The sequence below is a fragment of the Nothobranchius furzeri genome, chromosome 18 (assembly GCF_043380555.1).
Source record: "Nothobranchius furzeri strain GRZ-AD chromosome 18, NfurGRZ-RIMD1, whole genome shotgun sequence".
NCBI lineage: Eukaryota > Metazoa > Chordata > Actinopteri > Cyprinodontiformes > Nothobranchiidae > Nothobranchius > Nothobranchius furzeri.
The window spans coordinates 42844589-42871733 of NC_091758.1; the positions used below are offsets into that span (position 1 = coordinate 42844589).

General features: G+C 42.0%; 2 protein-coding genes and 1 long non-coding RNA gene across 6 annotated transcripts in view; 2 read left to right on the forward strand and 1 right to left on the reverse strand.

Moving 5' to 3' along the window:
- LOC139063935 (uncharacterized) overlaps positions 1 to 12929 on the forward strand; it is a 24781-nt gene extending 11852 nt beyond the window's left edge. For both annotated transcript variants that reach the window (XR_011517257.1, XR_011517256.1), the window contains 2 exons: positions 12342 to 12395; positions 12486 to 12929. This is a non-coding gene — a long non-coding RNA (uncharacterized lncRNA). The remainder of the gene's footprint in view (positions 1 to 12341; positions 12396 to 12485) is intronic.
- LOC107395956 (matrilin-3) lies at positions 4874 to 15987 on the reverse strand. Of its 3 annotated transcripts, none has more exons than XM_070547108.1 (11): positions 15632 to 15987; positions 13736 to 13855; positions 12425 to 13129; positions 10832 to 10963; positions 10621 to 10740; positions 9433 to 9552; positions 9236 to 9355; positions 7547 to 7666; positions 7222 to 7341; positions 6395 to 6496; positions 4874 to 5434 (listed from the first exon to the last, which is right to left on the reverse strand). In XM_070547108.1, exons 1-11 carry the CDS (start codon positions 15786 to 15788, stop codon positions 5382 to 5384), a joined length of 1869 nt encoding a protein of 622 aa, XP_070403209.1. In that variant the 5' UTR covers positions 15789 to 15987; the 3' UTR covers positions 4874 to 5381. The 3 variants fall into 3 exon arrangements, with proteins under 3 accessions (XP_070403209.1, XP_070403208.1, XP_070403210.1); XM_070547107.1 differs by having other exon boundaries at positions 13736 to 13858; XM_070547109.1 differs by having other exon boundaries at positions 12554 to 13129; positions 13736 to 13858; positions 15632 to 15985.
- Positions 15988 to 19752: 3765 nt separating this feature from the next.
- On the forward strand, positions 19753 to 24848 carry LOC107395967 (G-protein coupled receptor family C group 6 member A). The gene is made up of 6 exons (XM_054730204.2): positions 19753 to 20219; positions 20294 to 20606; positions 20796 to 21578; positions 22914 to 23132; positions 23203 to 23314; positions 23501 to 24848. The coding sequence occupies exons 1-6, from the start codon at positions 20062 to 20064 to the stop codon at positions 24424 to 24426; spliced, it is 2511 nt and encodes an 836-aa protein (XP_054586179.2). The 5' UTR covers positions 19753 to 20061; the 3' UTR covers positions 24427 to 24848.
- Positions 24849 to 27145: the final 2297 nt, after the last annotated feature.

Here is a 27145-nt window from a genome sequence, read left to right on the forward strand (position 1 = left end):
TAAGTGAAAGTTTTGCAGTATTTTTAGTTGCACTTTAGTCTTAATGCGCCTCAATGACTTCACGCAGCTCATCGGCCTTTCTGCACCTTCTGACTGACAGAAGAGGCGTGTTCCTGATGCAAAAAGGGATCCTCTGACTACATTCAGAGGAAATTTGTTTGCAATAAAAAAAAAAAAGTTCTAAATACCAGTAACTCGATCCAAAAATGAAGCCAGAGAATCGTGTGAGGAAACTGACAATGCTTCGTCGGGAATGCTGTGCACAATTTGCTGTCAACATCCGAACCCCGGCACTAACTCTGGGCTAAGAAGAAGCAGGCCAACCATTCAAACAGAGCCTGATGAATCCAGGTACGAAGGAACGATCTCATCCGAGCCGAGGAAAGCAACGTCACTGAGAAGTTTAATATTTCTACGCATGTTGAACTACAGGACTAGCAAGAACTGCGCTGCTCTGGGCGGCTGCATGTTGGAGTAGCTCTGTTGACTATGTGTAAGTTTTGCCTTTTCTTGGGCATTTTTTCTTCTAGTTTCTCAAGAAAAACAAATTTTTGGACACTTTACTTTTCTGTTTCTGGTGCTGTGAAGCTTGGAGGATTTTTACTGCTATTTTTTTTAGCTTTTTTCACTTTTTGAGCATTTGTTATGATGCGTAACCATGGCAACAAGCTGGTTTACAATTGGGAGCAGCTGATTAACATTGGAAAGGCTGAAATAATACCTCAACTGAAGCCACAAATCCCAAATGAGCTAAAACGCAAGAAGCGTGGGTGCAGAGCGGGAGCAAAATGGAGACAGAGAGAGGAAATTCAAACCATCTCTTCCATCGATCATAATGGGCAACGTGAGATCACTGGCCAACAAGATGGAGGAACTCCAAGCCCTTTCAAGGACTCAGCCAGAGTTTCGGCAGTTTCGGAACCGCTGGAGGAGATGATGCAAAGAAGGATTCTCCAGAGAATCAAGAAAATGATGGACAACCCTGAGCGTTCTCTTCACAAGACTGTCCGACAACGGAAGAGTGTCTTCAGTCAGAGGCTTCTTCAGTTTGGCTGCAACACTGACCGCTCCTGGAGATCCTTCCTGCCAACAGCCATTGTAATATACAACACCTCTTTGATGACTTGATTATTATTATTATTCTGAGCTACTACAGCAATCAGTTTCCCTCTGGTATTAATAAAGTATTTTTGAATTTGAATTTGAATTTAATTGAATTGAATATGACCCGTCGAGTCTTGCGATGTCTCCAGGTCACAACAGTAGCTGGAATGCTTGTCTGCGTCCAAAGTGGATGTGGCTCTCATGGAGTCATCTGGCAGTGTCAGCTTGTAGTGTGCAAACAGGTTTTGACTGTATGTCAAAAGGGATAACTCAAGGATGCTTGCTCCGAACTGGCCGGTTCGGAACTCCACTAGAAACTGAATTACTCGGGAAGTAATTCCTGTTTTGTTAAAAACTTTGTTATGATCTCTGGCCAAGTTTGCCAAATCAGAATTTGACACGTTTCTGAGTATTTACCAACATCCCTTAGAAGGCCACGCCTTCCTTCAGATACAAAAATGTTTTTAACCTTAATGAGTATCTCATTGTAATGTATGAGTGTAAACAATGATTAACTTGTTAAATCAAACATAGTGATTTGTGCTATAAATGGATCATTGTAAGAACAATATTCATTTTAAATTAATTGATTTAAGCACAGGTTATTCAAACATTTAATTTGAACATCTTGTTTATTCATCACATATGATTAATTAATTAATAAGTTGTAAAGCCTTGTAGGATTTGTGTTGATTCACTTTTATTCAGAGTGAGGGATCCAGTAGTCTGGGCAGAGAGATGAGGCTTTTGCGGGAGACCATGACAGTTTATTTATGTCTGCGTTGAAGAACAAAAAGTGAGAAAAAGGTTGATTTGTGCATCTGGATCCTCCAGCTGGTGTAACCCTGACTTTGCATTTCTGGTGTGTGTGAAAGGCTACTGTGTCAATGCGATGGTGAAAATTGACCCTTTTGATTCATTACACCATCTCAGAAAAAGCTTCCTGTTTTTCATGATAATATGGAAAGTGAGCATTATTTTTTACAAAGCTAAAAAAAAAAAATCTTAACCTGCAGCATTTGATTCTGCGCTGCTCTGGGTGGCTGCATGTTGGAGTAGCTCTGCAAGTTTTGCCTTTTTTTGGACATTTTTTTTTCTAGTTTCTTAAGAAAAACAGTTGCTTTTTTACCTTTTTACTTTTCTGTTTCTGATGCTGCGAAGCTTAGAGTATTTTTTCAGCATTTTATTCACTTTTTGAGTAATTGTTATGATGCGTAACCATGGCAACAAGCCCGTTTACAATCGGGAGCAGCTGATTAACATTGGGAAGGCAGAAATAATACCTCAACTGAAGCCACAAATCCCAAATGAGCCAAAATGTAAGAAGCGTGGATGCAGAGCGGGAGCAAAATGGAGAGAAAGAGGAAATTCAAACCATCTCTTCCATCGATCATAATGGGCAGTGTGAGATCACTGGCCAACAAGATGGATGAACTCCAAGCCATTACAAGGACTCAGCCAGATTATCTGCAGTGCAGTGTTATGTGTTTCACTGAGACGTGGCTGCAGGACCATATCCCCGATTCCAGCGTCTCCCTGCCAGGATTCCTGACTGTACGAGCAGACAGAGATCTGAAGAGGAGTGGGATAAGAAAAGGAGGTGGAGTGGCAATGCTTGTCAACAACAGATGGTGCCATCCAGGCCATGTTTCAGTGAAATGTCGTCTCTTAAGCCCAGATGTTGAACTCTTGTTGTCGCCCATATTATTTGCCAAGAGAGTTCACCAGTGTTGTCTTGGCAACCGTTTTTATTCCACCTTCAGCAATTGCTGAAAATGCATGTGATGCCATCAGTTCCGTTGTAGCTAAGCTACAAACGCAGCACCCCAATGCATTTGTGGCTATATCTGGTGATTTTAATCATGCCTCGCCCTAACCCTAGAAGTCAGGTGAAGAGGCAGCTGGAGAGACTGAACAGGAACAAGGCTGCAGGTCCTGATGGTGTCGGCCCCAGAGTACTGAAGGCCTGTGCAGAGCAGCTCTGTGGGATTCTGCAGCACCTCTTCAACCTCAGCCTGGCCCAGGAGAAGGTTCCAGTCCTGTGGAAGACATCCTGCCTTGTTCCAGTTCCTAAGAAAACTCGCCCATCAGTCAATGACGACTACAGACCGGTGTCCCTGACATCCCACATCATGAAGGTCCTGGAGAGACTCCTGTTGATCCACCTGAATAAGCAAACTAGAACATATCAGGACCCGCTGCAGTTTGCTTATCGCCATGGAGTTGGAGTTGAAGATGCCATCATCCAGCTGCTTCAACCAATCCACTGTCATCTGGACAAAGCAGGCAGCACTGTGAGGGTCATGTTCTTTGATTTCTCCAGTGCATTTAACACAGTCCAGCCTGATGTACTTTGCCAGAAACTCCAGAAGACACAGGTGGGGGCCTCAACTATCGCCTGGATTAAAGACTACCTGACAACCAGACCACAGTTTGTGAGGCTGAAGAACTGCACATCAAACCAGGCGATCAGTAACATCGGAGCACCACAGGGGACTGTACACTCACCTTTCCTTTTCACCCTGTACACCTCAGACTTCCAGTACAAATCAGACCTGTCATCTACAGAAATACTCAGATGACTCTGCAGTTGTCGGGTGTATCCGAGATGGACAGGAAGCTGAGTACAGAGAGCTGGTGGAGCGCTTTGTGGCATGGTGTGGAAACAATCATCTGACCTTGAACGTGAACAAAACAAAGGAGATGATTTTAGACTTCAGAAGAAACAGGGCGGAGTCAAACACTGTTTCCATCATGGGAGAAGAAGTGGAGGTGGTTGAGGAATACAAATACCTTGGAGTTCACCTGGACAACAGACTGGACTGGAGAAAGAACAGCGAAGCCGTTTACAAGAAGGGACACAGCAGACTGCACTTCTTGAGGACGCTTAGGTCCTTCAATGTCTGTAGCAAGATGCTGCAGATCTTCTACAAGTCTGTTGTTGAGAGTGTGATCTCTTCAGCCATCGTCTGTTGGGGTAGCAGCATCAGAAGCAGGGACCTGAAAAGGCTCAACAGCCTAATGACAAAGGCTGGTTCTGTTCTGGGGACGACTGTGGAACCGCTGGAGGAGATGATGCAAAGAAGGATTCTCCAGAGAATCAAGAACATGATGGACAACCCTGAGCATTCTCTTCACAAGACTGTCCGACAACGGAAGAGTGTCTTCAGTCAGAGGCTTCTTCAGTTTGGCTGCAACACTGACCGCTACTGGAGATCCTTCCTGCCAACAGCCATTGTAATATACAACACCTCTTTGATGACTTGATTATTATTATTATTATTCTGAGCTACTACAGCAATCAGTTTCCCTCTGGGATCAATAAAGTATTTTTGAACTGAATTGAGAATTCGACGCAAAAAATAAATGCGTATTAGAACCACAAAATTATTCATAATTTGGAAACAAGATCATTAAGACAAACGTGGTCTTCTATCTAGAACCGCCTTAACTTTCCTTTCTTTTTCAAATAAATTTTAGTTTATTTTAAATTTGATTTTAACGTCTGTTAAGTTTTGCACCTAAAAACACACAGTATCACCTCTGTATGTAATGCAGAAAGTTGTTAATTATTTAATAAACATTTAAATTTAATCTGTCTGGGCTGAGCCAAGCCCTTATGTTTCAATACCTTAACACTCAAACATTTATTTTAATATGTTGCACTTTTGTTCAAATTTGATTCTTCTATCCAGCCAGAAAAATGTCCAGATATGTGAACACAGGTCTTTAATAGGGGGGTAAGTAAGAATGAAAACACAGATTATAGAAAGTTCAAAACGTCATTTTTATTTTTGACATGCAGTCTCGTCTGTTGTGATAAAACACAAGTAGTTGGTGTCTTCTAGTGCACACCAGCAGAACAAAACAAAACCAGAGGGCGTCTACTTGTGTGGAAACCGTCCAAGCTGTAAAACCAAAATGCCAAATGAAATAGCCGCTATTTGCGCTCCATGACCTCCCAGCTAGAAACGAACTACAGCTAAAGTAGTTAGTCAGGCTTTGGGTCCATTTGCAGCAGTCTGACATTAACACAATGTTCTTGTTGCATAAGAGATTATCTGGAGGGACAAATGCTTTTAAATTGTTCCGGTTGGTACGTTCACAGCAGCAAAAGAGAAAAAAATGAACAGTTTAGAAAAATAATTGTTTAACACTTATAACACAGCCCTGTGTGCATTTGAACTGAAACACAAAGACTAGATTTGTACAGATTATGACTTCTTGTTGAGATTACTGTGCGCTCTGGAAGTCGTCTCCTCCTGCCACGGTTGTTCTTAATGCTGGAAGTTGCCCTCGATTTCACTCACTTTATCTGAAAGTTTATCAAGTGATCAAAGTGTCAAGGAAAACGTGTTTTTAAAACGTCAAAGAAGGACAACGGCATTGCACATTTCCAAAATGTTTTACACCAACAAGTTTGATTTTAAAGAGCAAGTCACCCCCAAATCAACTTTTTTTTTCCTGATACACTATATAAATGCATGTCTAATCCTGCTGCAGACACGTGTCGTCAATAGTTTTGCACTTTAGTGCATTTTAGTTAAAATGTTAATTTTCTGCCTAAAACTGTCAGTGTTGTGCCGTTTTTCAGGTAAAAACTCTGCACTGCATTTGAATTTAAATCTGCCATCGCTATTGGCTAAGAGGTACCCTAGGGCGACGGTGGCACAGGAGTTAAGTGCTCGCCCCGCAATCGGAAGGTTGCAGGTTCGAGCCCCGCTCAGTCTGTCGCTGTTGTTGTGTCCTTGGGCAAGACACTTAACCTACGTTGCCTGCTGGTGGTGGTCGGAGGGACCGGTGGCGCCAGTGCTCGGCAGCCTCGCCTCTGTCAGTGCGCCCCAGGGCAGCTGTGGCTACATTGTAGCTCATCTCCATCAGTGTGGAATGTGTGTGTGAATGGGTGAATGACTGATTGTGTTGTAAAGCACCTTGAGGGGTTCCAGGACTCTAGAAGGTGCTTTATCAAATATAGACCATTTACCATTTAGCTGGTACCATATGATGTCACAATGTCGTGTGTGTGTGTATTTGTTAGCGGCTCCGCCCTCTCGGTCTGCTAGGCAACAGCATTTGTTGCATTTTTTTCAAACAGGAAGTGGGAGTAGAGTAATACTCTGGTAGGGGGTGACTTGCTCTTTAAAGAAGAGACTAGCGAGGGCTGCATTCCATATCTGCACACGTTCAAATTGCTTGTTTAGCAGAACATGCTTAAACTAAATGGGATGCAGCCATCGTCAACCCAGAGCAATGGCTTTATTAAGATTGCATTGCTGTTAAAAAAGGATATTTTTCCTGCTCAGCTCCTGAATAGCGGAGTGCATTTTTTTCTGGAATACAATCTGAGCTTCACACATGCAGGCATCTTGTGTTATTTCACTCCTCATTTCCTCTGAAACAGACACAAAAACATAGGAAGTCAGAAAAGATGGCGATTTTTGTTTTTCATTAGCCACTGCTTCAGTTAAACATGTACGACGTTAGTTTTCTCATTTTCATCAGAGATCATCAGTGTTAGATGAAATCAGGTTGTTTTCCCCAAATCATCAAAAAGGCAACTTTTTGTTTGTGAGGAGGATTAGATATCATTTTTCTATCAGTTAAGAATGCTGAACCTGTAATGAAGTAAGACAACAAACACAAATTAATCAAAATATACAAACGGCCTTCTAGTAAAACATTTAAAAAGACACAAAATGAAGCAATCTGTAACTTCTTCCAGTGCTCGACTATGTTCTGTTCAGTGCAGGACCAGTTTATGCGGCTGGACTCGGAGGTCTTGGTTACTGTCAGCTTTCCATAACTGAAGGACGTAAAAGAGAAGACATAAATATTCGATATTTACAATAAAAGTGCACGCTTTGAGCCGAGCTGCTGCAAAAGGGATCGTGTTTGCATCTTCTGATATTTACTGAGGACTTTTTTAAGGTTGCGGTCAACAGAGGAGACTTTATTAAAACATTTTCCCTGCAACATTTGGGAATCTTAACAATCTTGCTTTGAGATGAAAACCGCTTCGGCTGAGCAAACTGATGGCTGTACTACCTTGAGCCATTTGGGAATCTGCTGGGCTTAGATGAGCGAACACTCGTGATGAAATAAGCTAAAAACCCTTACGTGAGCACGTTTTCTGGTCAGCATTCAGCACGTATCCTTCTCGACACTTGCAGTTGTAAGATTCACCGTTGTTGAGGCAAATGTGCTGGCAGTCGTGACCCTGAGCACATGCATCCCAACCTATAAGAAGACTAAACTTAATCCAAAAACATTACTCATTGAATCCTTGGCCAAATGATGAATTATTACTCGATTATTCATGATATTTGAACAGCTCGCCTCTGATTTGTACCTCGGATATCGCTAAAAAAGCCAAATTTGAACGGTTCTAAGAAAACCAGTATGAAGAGGTACCGAGGCTGTGTTTGAATGGAAGTGTTCTTACGTGAGCATGTTTTCTTATCCATGTTGAGCACATATCCTACTCGGCACTTGCAGACGTATGATGCTCCATTACTGACACACAGGTGCTGACAATCATGGCCCTGAGCGCATGCATCTGAGCCTGAACAGGAGAATAGCTCATCAGAACATCACTCGGCTTTTTGGACAACCTTTGGAGGCATCTTACAGATTTGCAGTGGTTGTTTCCAAGAAGAGGTTCTGTAAGAACGGTTAAACGTAGCAGTTGACGGCACAGACACAAATGTGAGGTGAAAATTACGCGAGCAAGTTGTTTGGCCTAGGTTCAGTATAAATCCCTCTCGACACTATGATTCACCACTGCTGACAATCATGCCCCTGAGCACACACGTCCGATCCTGAAAACACTTAATGCCATTCCTAAAGAAACTGTTCACTGATTTAAAGAGCAAGTCACCCCCAAATAGGGATGGGTACCTTTGACATTTGAATCAATTCGGTACTAATGAGTGTTTAATATTTTAATTCTCTTTTATAATTAAATCTATATTTTTCTCAATATATAACAATATTTGATAAAATCACGATAAATAACACACAACTGTTTGTATTTAAACATCGTCCTTGTAGTTTTATAAGCTGATAATTAAACTGAAGCAAACATCTTTACTGTGATCTAAATTTACTGTGTATCTTCATTCCTTTTGCCGTCCTTTTTCATTTGATTTTTCCTACCGGGAAGTTAGAATTTCCGAGGTGAAAGCGAACGCACCATTAGCTGATAACAACGGTGGCAATGGAAGCTAACATATCAAGCTAACGTTATCTTAAACAGTTTATTTAGCTGATGGAGCAGATTAAAACGATGATGCCTCACACTTAGATTGTTGTCGCTGGTTTCATCTTCACCCAATCACCCGTCGCATTTAGTAAAGTGAAGCCAAACTTTAGAGCGCGTTCATGTTCTTCTAGTCGGAAATTCGGAGTTCTGAGGAGAAAGCGAACGCACCATTAGCGAAACGGAAGCTAACAAATCAAGCTAACGTTATCTTAAACATTTTATTTACCTACTGGAGCAGATTAAGATGAGGATGTCTCACTTAGATCGTTGTCGCTGGTTTCATCATCACCCAGTTACCCGTCACATTTAGTTCTCGTTATGAAGGACGGGTACCGAAACAAGGCTCCGTTTCAAATGACGTGAATCGGTGCTCAGTCGGTACTATGGAATTTGGTCGGTACCTTAAAAAGTACTGAATTCGGTACCCATCGCTACCCCCAAATCAACTTTTTTTCCTGATAAACTAAATAAATGTGTGTCTAATCATGCTGCAGACACGTGTCGTCAATAGTTTTGCACTTAAGTGTATTTTAGTTAAAATTTAAATTTTCTGCCTGAAACTGTCAGTGTTGTGCTGTTGTCAGGTAAAAACTCTGCACTGCATTTGAATTTAAATCTGCCATCGCTATTGGCTAAGAGGTAATCTAGAACGTTAGCTGGTACCATATGATGTCACAATGTCGTGTGTGTGTGTGTATTTGTTAGCGGCTCTGCCCTCTCTGTCTGCTAGGCAACAGCATTTGTTACATCTTTCAAACAGGAAGTGGGAGTGGAGTAATACTCTGGTAGGGGGTGTCTTGCTCTTTAACTAATTATGCATTCCCAAGTTTAAAAAAATCACACGATGAGATCTGAAAACGTGATTCTTACGTGAGCACGTTTTCCTGTCTGCATTCAACACGTAACCGGGTCTGCATGTGCATACGAATGAGTCGTCCATGCTGACGCAGATGTGTTGGCAGTCATGTCCCTGCAAACATCTTTCTGCACCTGAGAAGAAAGACTTTAGTTCCTGTTTATTCAGTTTTAATAATTTGGTCAAACGGACGAAAAACTCAAAAGCTTACGTGAGCATGTTTTCTTATCAGGATTCAACGCATAGCCTTCTCGACATTTGCAGCGGTGAGAGGTACCGTTGTTTACACAAATGTGCTGGCAGTCGTGTCCATAAGCACACGGGTCAGAACCTAAAAAAGGGCCATACGTGATATTCCTGCTGAAAAAAACGGCATGTGTTGTGTTTGGGATGCTGGTCCAGCATGCATGTCCGGGATGGGATGCTGGTCCAGCATGCATGTCCAGAATCCAGTTAACAGCATCTCATGCTAGACCAGCTCAAAGCATGGTAACCAGATTAGTTGTGGGAGTTTTTTGTCAGTCAGAGGCCTGTTTGATTGCTTTTCTTCATCAATAAACAAGCCAGAAGCAGTCAAACAAATTTCTCAAAACTGCAATTACAACTTATTTTATTTGGTAAGTTATTTATTTAAGTGTTAGTGGTGGTCAGAGGGGCCGACGGCGCCAAATGGCAGCCTCGCCTCTGTCAGACCTCCCCAGGGCAGCTGTGGCTACAAGTAGCTTACCATCACTAGCAGTGTGTGAATGTGAGAGTGTCTTTGAGTGTCTTGAAAAGCGCTATACAAGTTCAATGCATTATTATTATTATAATTTTCCTCCCATGCCATTGGAATAGTGGTACATTCCTCCATGGGAATGGCGTAAAATCCCTTGTAAACCAAAGCTGCTCATGTGTTTAGCTTAAAAAAACCAGCTTTTATATGTAGACTAGAAATAACTAGAAGTTTTTATCATCCTAAGCAGTAAGAAAGGAGCCAAAACGCACAAAAGGGATGATGTTGCGTTTCAGATGTTCTGTTCTAGAGCATGTTGTGGTCTGCATTCATCACAAAGCCTTCTTGGCATTTGCAGAGGGTGTGTGTGTGTGTGTGTGTGTGTGTGTGTGTGTGTGTGTGTGTGTGTGTGTGTGTGTGTGTGTGTGTGTGTGTGTGTGTGTGTGTGTGTGTGTGTGTGTGTGTGTGTGTGTGTGTGTGTGTGGGAATGTCATTTTTTTGTGCATTTACTTTGTTCTGTAATAATTTTCAATGGAAGAAAGCTCATAAGAACAAAATACAAATGTATGAGAATTAAGTTTACCTTGATTTTAGCTGAAATGTTAATTTTATAATAAAATACATAAAAATAGAAATTTTCACATTTATTTGAGGAAAATTCTGTTTTACAAAAGAAATTCTTACGAGAGCAGGTTTTCTGGTCCAAGTTCAAATCGTATCCCGTTTGACACTTGCAAGTGTACGAGTTGCCGTGGTTGACACAAATCTGTTGGCAGTCATGTCCTCCAGCACAAGCATCTGAACCTGAACATGGAATAAGAGAAAAGGTTTTTCCACCCAAGGCCAGAACGAATCCTGAGTAATACTCTGAAACAGAAAACATGAAGGTTCTTACGGGAGCATGTCTTCTTGTCTGGGTTTAAGATGTATCCCGAGCGGCACTTGCAGGCGTAGGATTCGTCATTGCTGACACAAATGTGCTGGCAGTTGTGTCCCTGAGCACAAGCATCCAACCCTGAAGAGAAACCTGCAGAGAAACTCTTGGTCTGATTGGCTTAAACTGGATCAAATCGGTCTTTTCTGTGGTCTACGTCTGGATCAGTTTGTTAGTAACTGAATCATTCACCACATGCAAGTTAGTCTGATTTCTGCGATCAGCCTCAAGATCTATGGGTTAATGGTGAAGACGGGGGCATGTTTAGGTGGTCCAGTGAGTTTGGTTTTAGGTCACAACATCTTGATGAAGAGGCTCTTCAGCATGCTGCTGTTAAACGTGAGTCGTTCACACTGAAACATGCCCACCAGCGGCAGTAATGTGTTTATGTGCTGTATGCAATATATTCCTTATTAGGGATATAGCATAACTAGCATGCGTAGCCTCAGCCTGCAGATCCAGCAGCTGCTGCACGTTCTCTGGAAAACTTCTGCATTCCCTCTCACGGCTTTTCCAAAAAGGTTCTCCAATCACAGCAAGGGCCGTTTTTAACTCATCAGCATAAAAAAAGAAATCTAGATGCATGGATCTATTGGATTTATTTGGATTCTGCATTACGTCTGCAGGAATATGAAAACTTTGAGTGAATCTGTATTGAAAGAGAGGGAAAACGGCAAAAGTTCTTCCAAAACGAGGTTTTGAATATTCAGTAACTGGTGTTTTAAACTGAATAAGAGTGATTTTAAATGGAAAAACGCACTTTTGGATTTCTGATGTCACCCAGATTTAACATTTCTATCACTGGAACTTCTGGTTGGGTCAGGAACTGTTTAATATGTTCAACGCGAGATAAAAGCAAACAAAAGAAGGCATGCATCACCTTTTATCATCTTCTCCCAAACTAGAAGTTAATAGTTTGGTTTTTCTGTCTTGGTGCTGGTTTAGTTTAGCATAGCAGCAGACACTTTAAAATCATATGAACCATTTTTATCATTAAAACACCAAATAAAGTCATTCTGCTCTCTAATTAGGACGGATGCAACAAAGGCGTTGAGCTCCTATTCTGAGTTAAAAGTGATCGTTCTGGTAATTCTGTGAAATTAATTTATCTAAGCAGTTACACTCAAAAACGTTTTAGTTGCATTTAACCTGGTTATAAATGGCAGTTTGCAGAAGCTCAAATTGCAGAGCGGACCTCTGGATGACTGAGCGAAGCAGAGCTTGCAGCACAAACTGCTGTGCAGCTGCTCCTGCGAACAACACGGACAGCATCATCGTAGGTTTCAGACATGGTCGGGCTCATTTTGCTGAGACAGAAACTCATCGGTGTGTTCTCTTCTTACAAGTCAGTGAGTGAGGACGTCTTTAATGCTTAGTGCATTAATACCACTGGACTTATTCAAAGACAAAAGTTAGTGGACATCTTTTCTTTACATATCTCCGAATATCATGACTGCTTTCTGTGCTTCAGATCAAAGAAGACCAGTGACTGCTTCCCAGTATGCTGCTGGCCATGTGACCACAGGTGAATACAAACGGATGGATCTGACGTACCATCGTTTCCTCTATCGTCGCGCTCAATTTTATTTCCGTAATGGTCTTTGATGCCTTCTAGGCCTAATCCGTTCTCATCAGTTCCGGCTTCTATTGGAACATCTGCATTCCCGTTCTCGTCATCCTTACCACACAAGGTTTCCCTAAATTTGGCAGTCAGCTTCTCTATGACTCCATAGGTTTCCACGTAGAAGACGTGGTCCTCGTGTGGCTGGCTGGCCATCAGCTGGAGGGACGCCATGTCGGCTCTGTCTACGCCCACCGCGTAGATCTCGATCCCAGACGCTCGGGCTGCTGCTGACACCTCTTCCACGTTGTCCTGGGGTCTTCCGTCTGTCACTATTATGGCCACCTTGGCGATGTTCATGGAAGCGGCTCGGGCCCCCGCTTCCTTGGTGAAGGCTTTCTCCATGGCGGTTTTGATGGCCACCCCTGTCATGGTGCCTGAAGCGAGGGGCTCGACGCGGCCCAGTGCCTGCTTCAGGGAGGACTTGTCGAAGTATGTGCTGAGGAGAAATTCAATCTTTACTGTGCTGGCGTAATTAACCAGGCCGACGCGAGTGGCGTCTGAGCCGATGGCCAAACTGTCCACCATGATCTGAAGGAACTCTTTGGCCTTTTCAAACTCTGAAGGGCGAACGCTGCGGGAGCTGTCTATGATGAAGACCAGGTCAATTGGTCGGTTTCTGCAGTTGGAACTTGTTCCTGTACAAGAACAAAAAGGGTTTTTGATGCAATTGTTAAGATATTTTTGAAAGCAATCCATCCGTTGATGCCTAATTTTGTGATCCAGCTTTTCTATTTTTTTAGTTTAAGTTGATTTTGCATTATCCACACTTCCTGTTTTATTTTGACGAGTTGAGTTCACTGAATATTTAGCTAAACTTCCTTCCTTCCTCACATTTGCCCCTCATTTATAATAGTTATAATAATTTTCATTTGATATTCGTATTTAAATATAAACACTCCTGACCCAGGGTAGGGTGCCTCATGATAAAGGAACAGGAAAGGTAATAGGTGAGCCAAATACTCCTTTTCAAAGCTTTTTTGGTGCTGTGCCAACTGCCAACAAATTATATGTGACAACTGCAATTATGAGATAAAACAGAAAACCTAATATTGTAAATTGATGTTTTTGTTTCAAACTGAGTTTCCTTCTCCTGAAGGCAGAAACACACTGAAAGGGAGTGGTGCTTTTGTAAGCTAAACCCTGGAAAATGCATAAGCATAACTAAACATTAAACTGCTCATTATAAAATGAAAATGGATTATTTACAGTATCTGTGTTTCCTGATTGCTGAAGTCCATTACCTGAACTGGCTCCACTGGATGCAGGAGCATCTCCAGCAGGCTGCCAGGATGCAGATGGTGAGCTCTGCTGGCTCCTCTGTGGAAAAGGCTGGGACTCTTGGATCTGGGCATTAGGACTGCCTGCTTAAATAAATGGAGACAGATTTAGAGTGGGGTGGGGTTTAGATCAATAGTAATATTAATACATTTTGAGGTTGCCTTTCTAAAACCCAAGGTCACTTTAAAGGGACTTTTCGGACTTTTGAATTTTTATGCTCGCGATTGCCCCCTCAGGCCAAAAGCGTAACAGCAGATTCAATAGTAGGCTCGTGCATGAGGCGCTCATGCTGTACGTGCACACTCCTTAACTAAAATAACAGCTGGCAGTCGTGTGTGTGTGTGTGTGTGTGTGCGTGCGTGCGTGCGTGTGTGTGTGTGTGGCCCGGAGGACAGGAGAACGCGCAGCTAATTAATTAAATAATCTGGTTCTGTACCTTTCTCTTCAGCACAGCCGACATAGGTTTAAGATGGGTCAGTCCTCCTGCATGCTCAGATCATTCCCTTCCCTTGCTTGAAAAATTGTTCCAAAATGAAAGTTGAACCCACATCTTTTTTATCTGTGAATTCAATGTCGTTCGGCGAGTCTCAAATAAAAATTTGGGCATCTTACTGTAAAAAATATACCATTCATGTAAAAAAGATACTCTAAATAAACTATGTTCACATCCAGAATCAAACCCAGGTCTTCTGCATAAGAGTCAGACGTCTTACTAGGTGAGCTAAAGCACCAGTGACGTCCTTTTTATTTGTAACATTTATATCCTTGATGACAGCTGAAACAACGTTCAAAGAACGGTTCGGAGTGAAAATGGCTATTTTGTTGCTAATTTGCAGGAAATATCTAGAAGAAAGTTCTACAGAAAGTAGCTAAGGGTCCTCAGAAATGTAGCTAGCTTTGTCACTAGGCGTTAGGAACAGCGACAAAGTGGCACTGCCTCTCTCTGCTGCTAAAGCTACGGATAGCAAATGCTACGGGCGATGCCTGAGCGTGAACGCGCATGAAGCAGCCTGCTCGACCCGAGCATCTCTCTTTTTCTGTGATTTTACAGAAAAACAGGCAATCACAGTAAAAATGCCAGGGCTCATTCTACAGGACCAGGGCGTTGCAGGAGAACATATGAAGAAGACATTTATTATTTCTATACATGTTTTGGCTGTCACACTTCCATAATGCACCTTTAATGAGAAACAAGAACATTTAAAAACAGCAGTGCACTAGCCTGCTGTAACGTGTGCTTAGTACCACATAAAAGGCAGTTTCCCATCTCTTTTTATTCAGTAGAAGCAGGGGTGGATCTACACATATATATTTCACTGCAGTGAAATATTGTAATTTGGTTTTATTCTTCACTCAGAAACATGTTTTCCTTTTTCTTTTCCCAGTATTTACATATTCCTTTGTTTTGGGTCCTCATTTAATAAGCTTAAAGGCCCATCATGAAAATAAAACTCATAATAAAATTATGTCCTTCCTACAACAGCTGAATGTGGCAGTTTTCATGTTGCTCACAAAACGCTTTACAAATTCATCAAGATCCAAAGATTGTGCCCGTTTTGATTGAATGCTGAGGACAGCCTAGCTTGATAGTCTTTTCTCTGTCAAGGATGACTGCAAATAGGTCTTTATGAGCCTGAGAGTTGAAAAACATAGATTTTTCGTTAATTTATAGCTGCCAGCTGGGGTGGCAGCAGGGGTGGCAAGGCTTTCTTTTAGGGTGGCAACTGCCACCCTATGCCACCCTTGTAGATCCGCCCCTGAGTAGAAGATAAATGGTCTAAAATCAGTACATTTATATGAAAAATCTGGTATTTCCAGGAGAAAAAGAGTTAAGTCATTCCTATTAGGATGCCTCCAACCTTCACTGGGCTCTCTTCGCTCTTCAAGCCTCCGGTAGAAACCGTTCGCTCTCTGTTGCTTCTGCTGCAGCGAAGATCCAAGAGAAACCATTCCCATAGTTCCAACAAAGACCGCCAGCTTCCAGATGAATGGAGAAGTCATGTCTGCACACAGCATGGTTACACTAATCCTTCTCTGGTCTCCGCTCCAACCCCTTATTTATCTGCTCCAGGACCACTGCCCACAAGGCGGAGAGAACTAAGGTCCAATCCGGACTCCAAGACCTGAGGTGAGGGTTGTTCAGAGATTCTTGTACTTTTCTCAGATTTAATATAAGAGGCCACAGCTAGCCAGGGTAGCTTTAGTGTGTTTATCCTAGTTAGAAAAGCATGGAAGGGGCAACTAAATTTATATCAACAAATAATGATGATTTTTGCAGTTTCTTTGCTGTGCTTTTGTCAGAGACAGCTGTTATATGAAGCTTGTTAACTAAAGCTCGAGTTATTATAAAAGCATTTGTTGAACAAGGAGCAGCCTTCTACAGCAAGCCACGATGCAGAACCCAAGCTACTTCCTCCAGTCCTTCAGAATAAGGGTCTCAAATATACTTGCATCTGTATGTTTACCAGTAAAACTCAATTTATAAAAGCTTTTGATTTTTTGAGTTGGTTTTTAGGACTCTTATTGTGAAGGAATTAAGTTATTAGTTAAACCAAGGTTTCTGTTGCAGAAGTAGCCGAAAGACTCAGTCACTCATCTATCATGCCACTTATTCCTCAGAATGGATGGGACATGTCCATGTGGGCTTCTACTGTTTCTCTCTTTGGACAGGAGACATAAACCAGCTATAAGCGGTGCAGCCGTTCTCATTTCTAGCTACAGCATCCTCTGCTGTCACTTGGCCCCAAAGTGTTTCGTCATGGTGTTCAGGAAGGAGCTGAACAACGAGCACGTCATTGCCGAGTACATCAGGAAGCATTATGAGAGGAAGACACTGTCTGTGGTAAGATAGTAATTCTGTAGGTGTTTAAATGATCGTGATCACATGCAAGTGATCATTATTGTGTTCTGTTTGCTCACACGTAACAAGGCCTTTCATTCACTCTGCTTAACACGTAGCAGGGAAACTGGAAATTAACCGATCTTGTCTCCTTAAAACATTTAAACCTGATTGAGAACTCTTGAGAGGGATTCCCTGAGTTGTAACTCAATGTCCCCCCCAAAATTACGTCCATGTGAACAACCAAAACACTTCCCAAATGTATTAGCAAAAATACATTTCACCGTGATACAACACACACACACAGCATGTTTAAGGCATTAGAGCAATTTGACCTTGGACATAAAAACGGGGAAAAAATAAAATAATATATTAAATAAGAAATGACGGCGAGCAAAAAAAAAAAGGACATTTTATTGCTATTTTTATGTAATTTTATTATTTTGCTGAACAAAACAAATAAATTGAAATAACTGCAGCAGACCGGGCTGCTGGTTATTTAGTTATGTATGTTTTATTTTCTTTAAAAACTGTCAAACAGAGCTTGTATCTAATGTAATTTACTTGTTTATTTCTGAGGAATGACTAAAATTCCCAAAATTCAAATACCAAATTTAAGAAGTTGAAGGAGACCTTTGTGCTGCCCATGGAGGATTCCTTCTGATCATAATGCACACAAATCCTTTTTGTTTTTGTAATTCTTCAAAAGTTGCAGCCATCACAATCCACCAAGCACCATCTCCTGTTTGTTTTTTGCTGAGTCATTCATTAGCATCCATTTTGCTTGAATTCAAAGCTTATTTTGTTCTGCTCACACGTCGAGTCAATCAGTTTCAGTTTACGATTGTGTGATTTCGTGTTAAGCTCAGAAAGTGAATGTATAACTCCTCCCCCTCTCAGGACTCTTTTACTTCGTCTACTGTTTTTTTAGATGAATTAAAAGTTTTGTCAGTACTTGGAGGTAGTTCTGAATCACCGCGCCAGTGGCCTTTGTGGGACTTACTGTAATGACGAGCTACTTTGATTTCATATTTAATAACTGAACTTCTGCAGGAGATTTGTTTTTAACAAGCGTTTCAGTTTTTTTCTTGCAGCAGAAACTGTGCGTGCAGTCGTTTAATGTATGCAGATGTAGCTGCTGCTTGTGTTTCTTTACAGTTTCAGTCGGCTGAAGAATTAAATGCAAATGATGTGAGAGTTATTGCATCATAAATTCCTTTTATAAAATCCTTTTTTAAACCTTTTGCTTAAGTATCAGGTGGCTTAACCCTCCTACTGTCCTGATGGGTGCATGGACCCAAAGAATAAACCACCAGTCCTGCTCAATGGTCAACTTTCCTCGCGGGGTCACCCATAAAGACAGTGGGAGGGTTAAAGAAATAAGATTTAGGCTGAATGTTCATAGAACAGATGTAAATGTCCCGATGTGAAATATATTAAAACATAAATTACTGATGGCACAAAAGGTGAAAGAATACATGGTTTTTGTTTTAAATGGGGGGGGAGGGGGGATCTACGGCCATATTGGAGCCTAATATGCAAATCCTAATACACAAAAGGATGTTCCTGCAAACTCGAATCCTATAATTAGCACTTTTGCTCCACTTAAAGTTCAATAGGTGTAATTACACTACCAAAGTAGAATAGTACTCAGTAAATACTTGGGTATTGTTTACTAACTAATGTATTTTAACTTGTAGCTAAACTTTTTAGTCTGTTAAGCATTATCGTAGCTGTGGTGTAAAACCATACATGAATGTATTTATTCCAGGTGAAGTCTCCGTTGACTGTATGTTCACGCATAACTCAGCCACCAGGTGGGGCTCTTTGAATCTAGAATCATCCATTAATATGAATAAGTGAGTTTTATAGACATGTGGGAGATGAAAAAGAAACAGTAGTGCATCAAAAAGTGAGCTGTCCTGATGAATTTGTAATAGAAAACCTTTCTAATCCGAGCCTTTACCCATCTACCGTCTATCTGCAGCTAATAAGGGTAGGAGACTATTTTCATGTGGAGCCTGCATGTGACCAAGAGTAAAAACAGATCTCTGTGAAGTTGGCCTTAAAAAGAGCCAATATGCTGACAGCTGCAGCATATTTTAGTGATATTCACAGAGACATCAGCATCTGTTTAAAGGTCAAGGGCAATTTTATTTACAGAGCGCATTTACAGCAAAGCTACACCAAAGCGCTGTACAAGGTGCAACAAATCAACAGTAAAAACCTAAAATAAGATGAGCACACAACAGTCACAATCTGTAATAAAAACTGTTAAAAACTATTAAGATGCTCAAGTCAACCTGCATTAAAAGCCAAATCAATAAAATGCGTCTTAAGAAGGGATTTAAAATGCTCTAGATTCTATGTGGTCCTGATGTTGAGAGGTAGCTTGTTCCACAGTTTGGGCCCAACCACAGAGAACGCTCTGTCGCCGCGAGTCTTGTGGCGGGTTTTTGGCACTGTTAAAAGAGCTTGAGAGCTGGACCTCATGGTTCTGGCAGGGACGTAAGTGGACAGCAGCTCAGAGTTGTAAACTGGGGCCAGGCCATGAAGGGACTTAAAAACAAAAAGTACATTTTTGAAACGGATCCTGTAAGAGACAGGAAGCCAATGGAGAGAGGCCAGAACCGGGGTTATGTGATCCCGCTTGCTGGTTCCAGTCAACAAGCGGGCCGCTGCATTTTGGACCAGCTGAAGTCGGTGTGGGGAGGACTGGTCCAGGCCAGAATACAGGGGCCTGCAGTAGTCCAATCGGCAGGACACGAACAGGTGGATGACATGTTCGAGGACATTAGCAGGAAGGTATGGTTTCAAGCAGGTTCCCATTACTTTATGGGATTCCTAAATGCAATGCACTAAAGAAACTTTCAAAGTAGAACGCACACAATTTAAATCTTGGCTGCAAGTGTTCTGTTTGGAATAATTTCATGCATCCTTTTTCTAAATATGCTTTTGTTGTCATTGTGTGAACATTGTCATTTATTTGGTGTCTTGTTTCCTGCAGGATGTTTAAAACGGACGCCCCAAAAAAATCATTTAAATTAGTTTGCCAGTTAAAGGTTTAGTCTCTTGAATAATTAAAAGGTTTTTACAGCATGCGTAACAAGTTATTCTTCCTGTATTAAAGGCTTTTTTACCTTTGCATGGGATTGGATTACATAACTGGGCTGTCGAACACAGAGGCCTTTTGTTGTTGAAAGCAGCTCACGACCTTAGGTGATTCTGATGTGAGGTAAGATGTTTTGTTCCCTGTCCCTAATTCACCTCACAGCGTTATCGGTTTGCAGGGTAGTTATTTTGAGGATGCCAGTAGAAGGGTGTATACATATGTGACAATGCAAATGATCCTCTTTGCCTTTGGGATGAGACATTCTGAGAAGTGAGATACAGAAACCAGTTCCCACGCTAGTGAGCTGAATATGTGCGACCAACCTGTTGGTGTGCACCATGTTCCTGTTGAAATGCATTCATTTCTTGGGCTTGTTTTACTTTACAAACGCCGCTCTGCATGCATACTCTCCTGGAAACATCGTGATCGGAGGACTTTTTCCCATTCACTCTCACACCAACAGAACCACGAGAGCTAGAGACGCAGTCTGTATTGAGTAAGTGTTCTCAGTGAAACCACATTTCATGCATTTAAATCCAGTTTTTAAAATTTCATGTCAATTTATTACAGCTATGACACCCAATTGTTCCTGCACAGCCAAGTGATGATTCACGCCATCGAAGAGGTGAACCAGTGCACGCCAGCACTGCTACCCAACCTCACTCTGGGTTATGATATCTATGATACTTGTGGAGATGTCAGCCTTGCCATCAGAGCAACTCTGCAGCTGATGAAGAACCAGTCAGACCCTCAGAGCTGTCTAGTACCTGAAAGCATTGATTCCTACTTACCTGAACCTGAAACAAAGGTGCTGATTGGTGAACGCTCCTCTGAAGTGTCCATAGCCATTTCCCGGATTCTTGCTCTGACCTCAGTTACCCAGGTTTGTCTTTTTGTTGTTTAATTATTTCTGACTGCTGCTCAAAGATGAAGAAAATATGAATTTCTCTTTACGATCTGTAAGCGTTTGTATGTATTTACGGTACACGCATTACTCCACCCCTTCAAAATCAACCTCTTAACATCGAAGTCTACGCATGTTTTAATCTAATTTTATGCTTGATTTGTACAGATTAGTCACGCCTCCACCAGTGTGGTGCTCAGCAAAAGATTTAAGTTCCCGACTTTCTTTCGGACTGTTCCCAGCGATGAATTTCAAACTATGGCCATTTATGAACTGGTCAATGAGTTGAATTGGAAAACGGTGGCCATTATTGGAAGCGATGATGAGTATGGGAAGTATGGCAGCGATGGTCTTCAGAGCATTTTTGATAAAAATAACATCTGTGTTGAATTTGTTGAGATTCTGTCTGGAAACTTCAACCAAGATTGCCTCTACACCTCCAAAACTCTCCAGAACCTGATGACTAAAATTGAAATGTCCACAGCCGAGGCCATCATCATGTTCACCAAAGGTGCCAATGTTGAAACCATCTTGAAAGAAGTCATTGAAAACAACCTAAACAGAACATGGATTGCCAGCGACACATGGTCCACCTCCTTGGCAATTTCCACGATGGCAGGAATAAATCAAATCGGACAAGTTTTTGGATTCATCTTCAAGAGGAACGAGGTTCCTGGTTTTAAGGACTACGTCCACTCGATGTTCAATGGAACCAAGAACCACTTTATTGATTACCACCTGAATCAATTCCCACTTTGCCAAAATCAGACTGGGAACACAACTTGCAGCAGATCTATGAACTGCACTGACCCAGACTGTTTGGCCTCCTTGGTTGACCAGGACGAATCGTACAGCATCTATCTGGCTGTGCAGGTCATCGCTGAAGGTCTCAGACGCGTACTGAGATGTGACGACCAAAGCTGTGCACGGACTGAATTTACAACCTTTGAGGTAAAGATATTTTACACAACTGTTAAAGTCCCATTAGTTGTCACACACACACACTGGTGTGTGAAATTTGTTCTCCGCATCTGACCCGTCCCCTGGGGGAGCGATGAGCTGCAGACACAGCCGCGCTCGGGAACCATTTGGTGGTTTCGGATTAAAATCTAAAATAAAACAGTTTGATGGTTTTTGCTTCATGTGCATGTTAGACAAATGTGGAATTTGAGAGTGAAACTAGTAATTTTTTTATTTTATTTTATACTGTTGTGACATTTGCATTTCTTGGTCATCCTTTTTTGGACGTTCTATAACTTGTGTGAAGTTTGTATCATTTTTGCTAATTCTGCATTATGATTGGATCATATAAGAGTCCTGCACGGGCCTAAAATCTGAGCTCGGGTCCGGCCCGGCCCGAGGGGGTGGAGCCCCAGCCCGACCCGGTCCGAAAAGGTTTTCAGGATTCTCTGGCCCGGCCCGAGCCCGACTTTTTTTTAACCTTTCATGATGTTTTAGCGTGATAGGATGCTCAGCAGTCTAATTATCTGTGGGAAGCGTTCTGCAGTAAAAAAAAAGAAAAACAGCGTCAATGCAGCTTTTTTTAATAACAGAGCGTATTTTTCGAGCGGCAGATGAAATTTACGAACGCTATATTAATTGGATGCGTTTGTAAATTTAATCTGCTCTGAACATGCGCTCTTGTGCAATTAGAAAAAAAAGCAGCGTTCTAATTATCTAACTGCACAAGAGCGCATTTTCAGAGCAGCAAATTAAATAAACGCCCCCACTTAATAAAGCGTTTGTAAATTTAATCTGCCGCTCTGAAAATGTGCTCTGCAGGTAGAAGAACACAGCGATGAATGGTGTATTTTTTTAACTGCAGAGCGAATTTGTTCACAGAAAAATGGAACGCTGCCATTTTCATGAGAATAAACGAATGGTTTCTGACATCAAAGTGGACATAAAATGACGTATTAGAATAGGGGCACATGTTTCAATCAGCAGTTTGAGAATTCGTTTATATCGGCGCGTTTATAAACCACTCACACCTTAACTGAGCTAACGGTGCGTGAGAAGCAGGCAGGTGCTGCTGCGTTCAAGTGTTTCAGTTTTTTTTTAATGAATTTGATTAAAAATTAAGGCGCCCGGCCCGGCCCGTGTCCGAGGTAATTACACAGTCGTTGGCCCGCAGCCCGACCCTCGGGCCGTGCTGACCCCCGGGCCTAGGGCTCCAGTGCAGGGCTCTAGATCATATGGGTCAAAACGAGGTTCCTAAACTCTCTGCGTCCCACATTTCTGCTACTTTTCACAAGAGTGTAAGTTTGTGTTTTTTCTGCTCCACAGCTTCTCGAGGAAATCCAGAAAGTCAACATCACTGTAGGCGTAACAAATTTACATTTCAATGGTGGAGATCCCAGTTTAGGATATGAAATTGTTTACTGGAACCAGTCTGAGTCTGAAAACAGTAAGAAGATACAAACCATCGGAGAGTACCAGCCTAATGGAAACCTTGCACTTCCAAACTTTCCTCAGGATCTCCTCAAACAGATGAAATCGCTGACTGTAAGCTGAAAACTTGTTTTCATCATTGTAGCATATGGAGTCTTATGCTTGTGAATTGTGTTTTCCAAAGGTGACCGCTTACAATTGCGCCAAAATGTGTGCATCAGGACAAACGTTTCAAATGACGGACCGAAAATGCTGCCATGAGTGTGTCCGATGTGATGATGGATACGTTTCAAACGGTCAGTGCTTCTTCATATTTACACAATAGCAGTTTGCACATCCCAGCTGTGGTGAAAATAATAGCGTTTACATGTTTATGTAAAAAAATTCAAGTTTTCCATCCAATGTTATAAAATAGAAGCAAATCTCCTTTCATTTTTGCTGAAATGATTTTTGCGTTCTGTGTCCTGGGCGTGCCTCTGCAGGTACAAAGTGTGAGAAATGTGGAGACTGGGAGTATCCCAATCATCTTAGGAATAAGTGTGTGGAGAAAACGGAAGACTTTCTTCAATGGGAAGACCCCGTCTCCATCTCTTTATGCTTTTTTGCCATCCTTGCAATAATCATCATCACTGCGTTTGCTGTTGTGATCCGCCTGAACGCTGGAACTCCCGTCGTGAAAGCGATTGGCGGTTACTTGTGTTTCTTGGAGCTTCTTTCCCTGCTGTTGACTTTCAGTCTGACCTTCACCTTCCTGGGAAAACCCACAAAACTGTCCTGTGTAGCGATTCCTCTGTTTGGTGTGGGATTTTCTCTCTGCATGTCCTGCATTTTGTCTAACTTGCTTCAGATTTTGCTGGGCTTCATATTTGATGTGAATGTTCCCTCCTGGATCAAAAAGTTTAATCAGCCAGCAGTTGTGGTTTTAACCACCTCTGGGATCCAGCTGGTTGTGTCTTTATCTTGGCTGATTGTGGTCCCACCTAATCCCACCGAGGAGATTAAAAACACCACCATCTTGTACCAGTGTGAGATGAACAAAGAGTCCCAGAAGTTTTTCATAGCCACAATTACGTACATCTCACTCTTAGGCTTTATTTGTTTTCTCTTTGCAATCAAAGGTAGGGAGTTGCCCGACTTGTACCGCAACGCCGTACTAATCTCCATCAGCATGGTGATGTTTTTGATCATATGGATAATTTTCCTTCCACTTTTTCTCACCTTGGAAGGAAGGTACAGACCAGCTTCAAACTGTGCAGCCATTCTTATTTCTGGCTACAGCATCCTCGGCTGTCACTTGGCCCCCAAGTGTTACATCATGGTGTTCAGGAAGGAGCTGAACAACGAGAACGCCATCTCGGAGTACATCAGAAAGCATTACGAGATGAAGGGCTTGGCCATGGTCAAATGACTGAACATGCACAGAATAACACTAATCTGCAGCTGGTGGGACTTTGTGTTCACTCCTTAAATTTCATAATGCCTTTTAGACAAAAGTTGTAACTTAAAGAGGACATTTCATGACTTTTTTCTTAAGTTTCAATGCCTTTTTGGTTGATACCAAACATGTTTGTAAAGTTCTTTGCACAAAATCCCTCTCACGTAGTGATTTGTGCAGTTTTATTCTTGGCAGTTTCAGCACCTCCCTGAGTGAGCCGTTACAGGGCTGGAAAACGAGCTGGAGCTGGCCACGCCCATTCCATGCTCAGACTTATATAGGCTTAAAACAGGGGTGCCCCATCCTGGTCCTCGAGGGCCGGTATCCAGCATGTTTTAGTTTTAATTCTGCTTCAGCACACCTGATTTCAATCAGCAGGTGATTAACAGGCTTCTGCAGAGCCTGATGAGCTGCTGCAGATGATTCAACCAGTTAATCAAGTGTGCTGGAGCAGAAAAACCACAAAACCTGCTGGATACCGGCCCTCCAGGACCAGGATTGGGCACCCCTGGCTTAAAAGATGCATGGGAGGGGCTCAGAGTAGAGCTGGTGCTCTCCTACAAATGAAACAGACTCTTTTTTTACTTTCCCCATTTGTGACATCACAAATTAAGACTTTTTTAAATGGCTTGTTTTGGGTGCATCATTTCTAAAATCAAAGGTTTAGTTGTTTGGCACTTTTAATGCAGCAATGTTGCCCAAAGTACTTAACATAAACACTTTAAAATACAATAAAATGACAACAGTCAATTAAAAAAATTATAAAATAAGCACAAAAATAAAATCAGACACAAAAAGTCGTAAAAACAGGACCACCCTGTCAGGCCAAGGTGGTAAAAGCTTCGGAGTAAAAATAAATGTTCAACAACTTCTTAAAAAGGGCTGCAGATGATGCCTGCGTAATGGTGACTGGTAACATAGGTGCCACCGCTGAGAAAGACCTAAACCCTCGTCTCTGTAGCCTCACCCCAGGGACATTCAATCCAAGTTGGTCAGCCGACCTCCGTCCACGAGATGGGACGTACTGCATGAGAAGCTCAGAGACCGGTGCAAGGCCATTTAAACGTTTATAAGCCACAACCAGAATCTTAAATTGCACCCGGTACCTAAGCGGAACCCAGTGCAGAGGCAAGAACTGGAGTGATGTGATCAAATCTACAAGTGCCAGTCAAAAGACGAGCTGCAGCATTCTGAACTAGCTGCAACCTAGAGGTACACCTTCGATTAACGCCGTGGGAAAAACTATTGCAATAATCTAAATGGGCAGTTATAAATGCACGTATAAGCTTCTCCAAATCGTTCATAACCCGCCCGCACTGTTAATGGGCTCAGATGGACCTCTGGTGTATTTTTAGTTTTATATTTTTTAAGGGGTGCATCACTTCACCCCTGCCAAGGCATAAACTTTAAACTCTGTTTAGCCACGCCCTGTCCTGGCGGGGGTCACCTGATGGGAACGTGGACGGGTTAAGCAAAAAGACTTCACCTTGTAAAGATTTCTCAGCTGATGAGCGAACAACATTATTCACTTGTAAATCAAAATTAAGCTGAGAATCGACCTCAACACCCAGATCAGACGCCACATCCTTTCAACCATTTGAAAGGCCGTTCACCAAAGACCGAGGAAATCCAGGAGAGCCACTCAGTGCCAGCATATTAATCTGCAAGAAATTACAGCTCATCCGGTCCTTCATCTCACAAAGGAACTCAAACGCTGACAGGGAATGGGTGGATGGATTTTTTTCATGTTTGGAGTTTTTATAGAGGCAGCAGAGACCCACCAAACTGCTTGTTGTCTTCTAATCTCAGGCTTCTGGCTGCAGCCTTGGTTTGAACATAGAAGTGGTTTAGGTCTGGTCCCACATGACGTGGATTTTTAAAAATGTGTTTATGGTGTGTTCCAAACACACCCACATCACCCCGCTTCTCCTCCAGCTTCACTGGCTGCCAGTCAACTTCAGGGTTCATTTCAAGATCCTGGTTCTGGTCTATAGGGCCTTACATGGACAAGCACCATCTTACATTGGTGATCTTCTTAGTCCCTACACCCCCAGCAGGTCCCTGAGGTCCAGTGATCAAAGCCTACTGGTTGTGCAGCACCAGGCTAAAGGTCAAAGGTGACAGATCATCTGCTGCTGTGGCCCCCAGACTCTGGACCTCTCTCCCCCTGAGCCTGAGATCAGTGGACTCAGTGGTCTCCTTTAAAAAGCAGCTGAAGACTCACTTGTTCAAGCTGGCTTTTGTATGACCTTCTTCACCTCTCTCTCTTTATTCTGCTCTCCCCACCTATTCCACCTTCCTCAGGATCCACTGGTTTCCCTCTTTCCTGTTCACTCTCTCTCTCTCTTAACATTTTAAATCACAATTGTCTATTTTTGCTCATTTTAAATATATTTCCAAACATTTTCTAAATTCTTTTTTTATATTTTTACATTTGTTGTTTTTGTGAAGCGCCTCGTGATTTTTATCTTGAGAGGCGCTATAGAAATGATATTTTCTTCTTCTTCTTTATGGCCGAGTTCTCTAAAAATACTGATATGACTTCAGGTGTCGTTGACCGTTAAGTCCACAGTAAACCTGGTGATGGTTCAATTCAAGATTTTATCATTTCTGTTTGATTTATATTTATTTTACATTTACAATTAGTTCTATTATACAAAATGCTCTTGTTTATCCTGTTTATCATCAAATA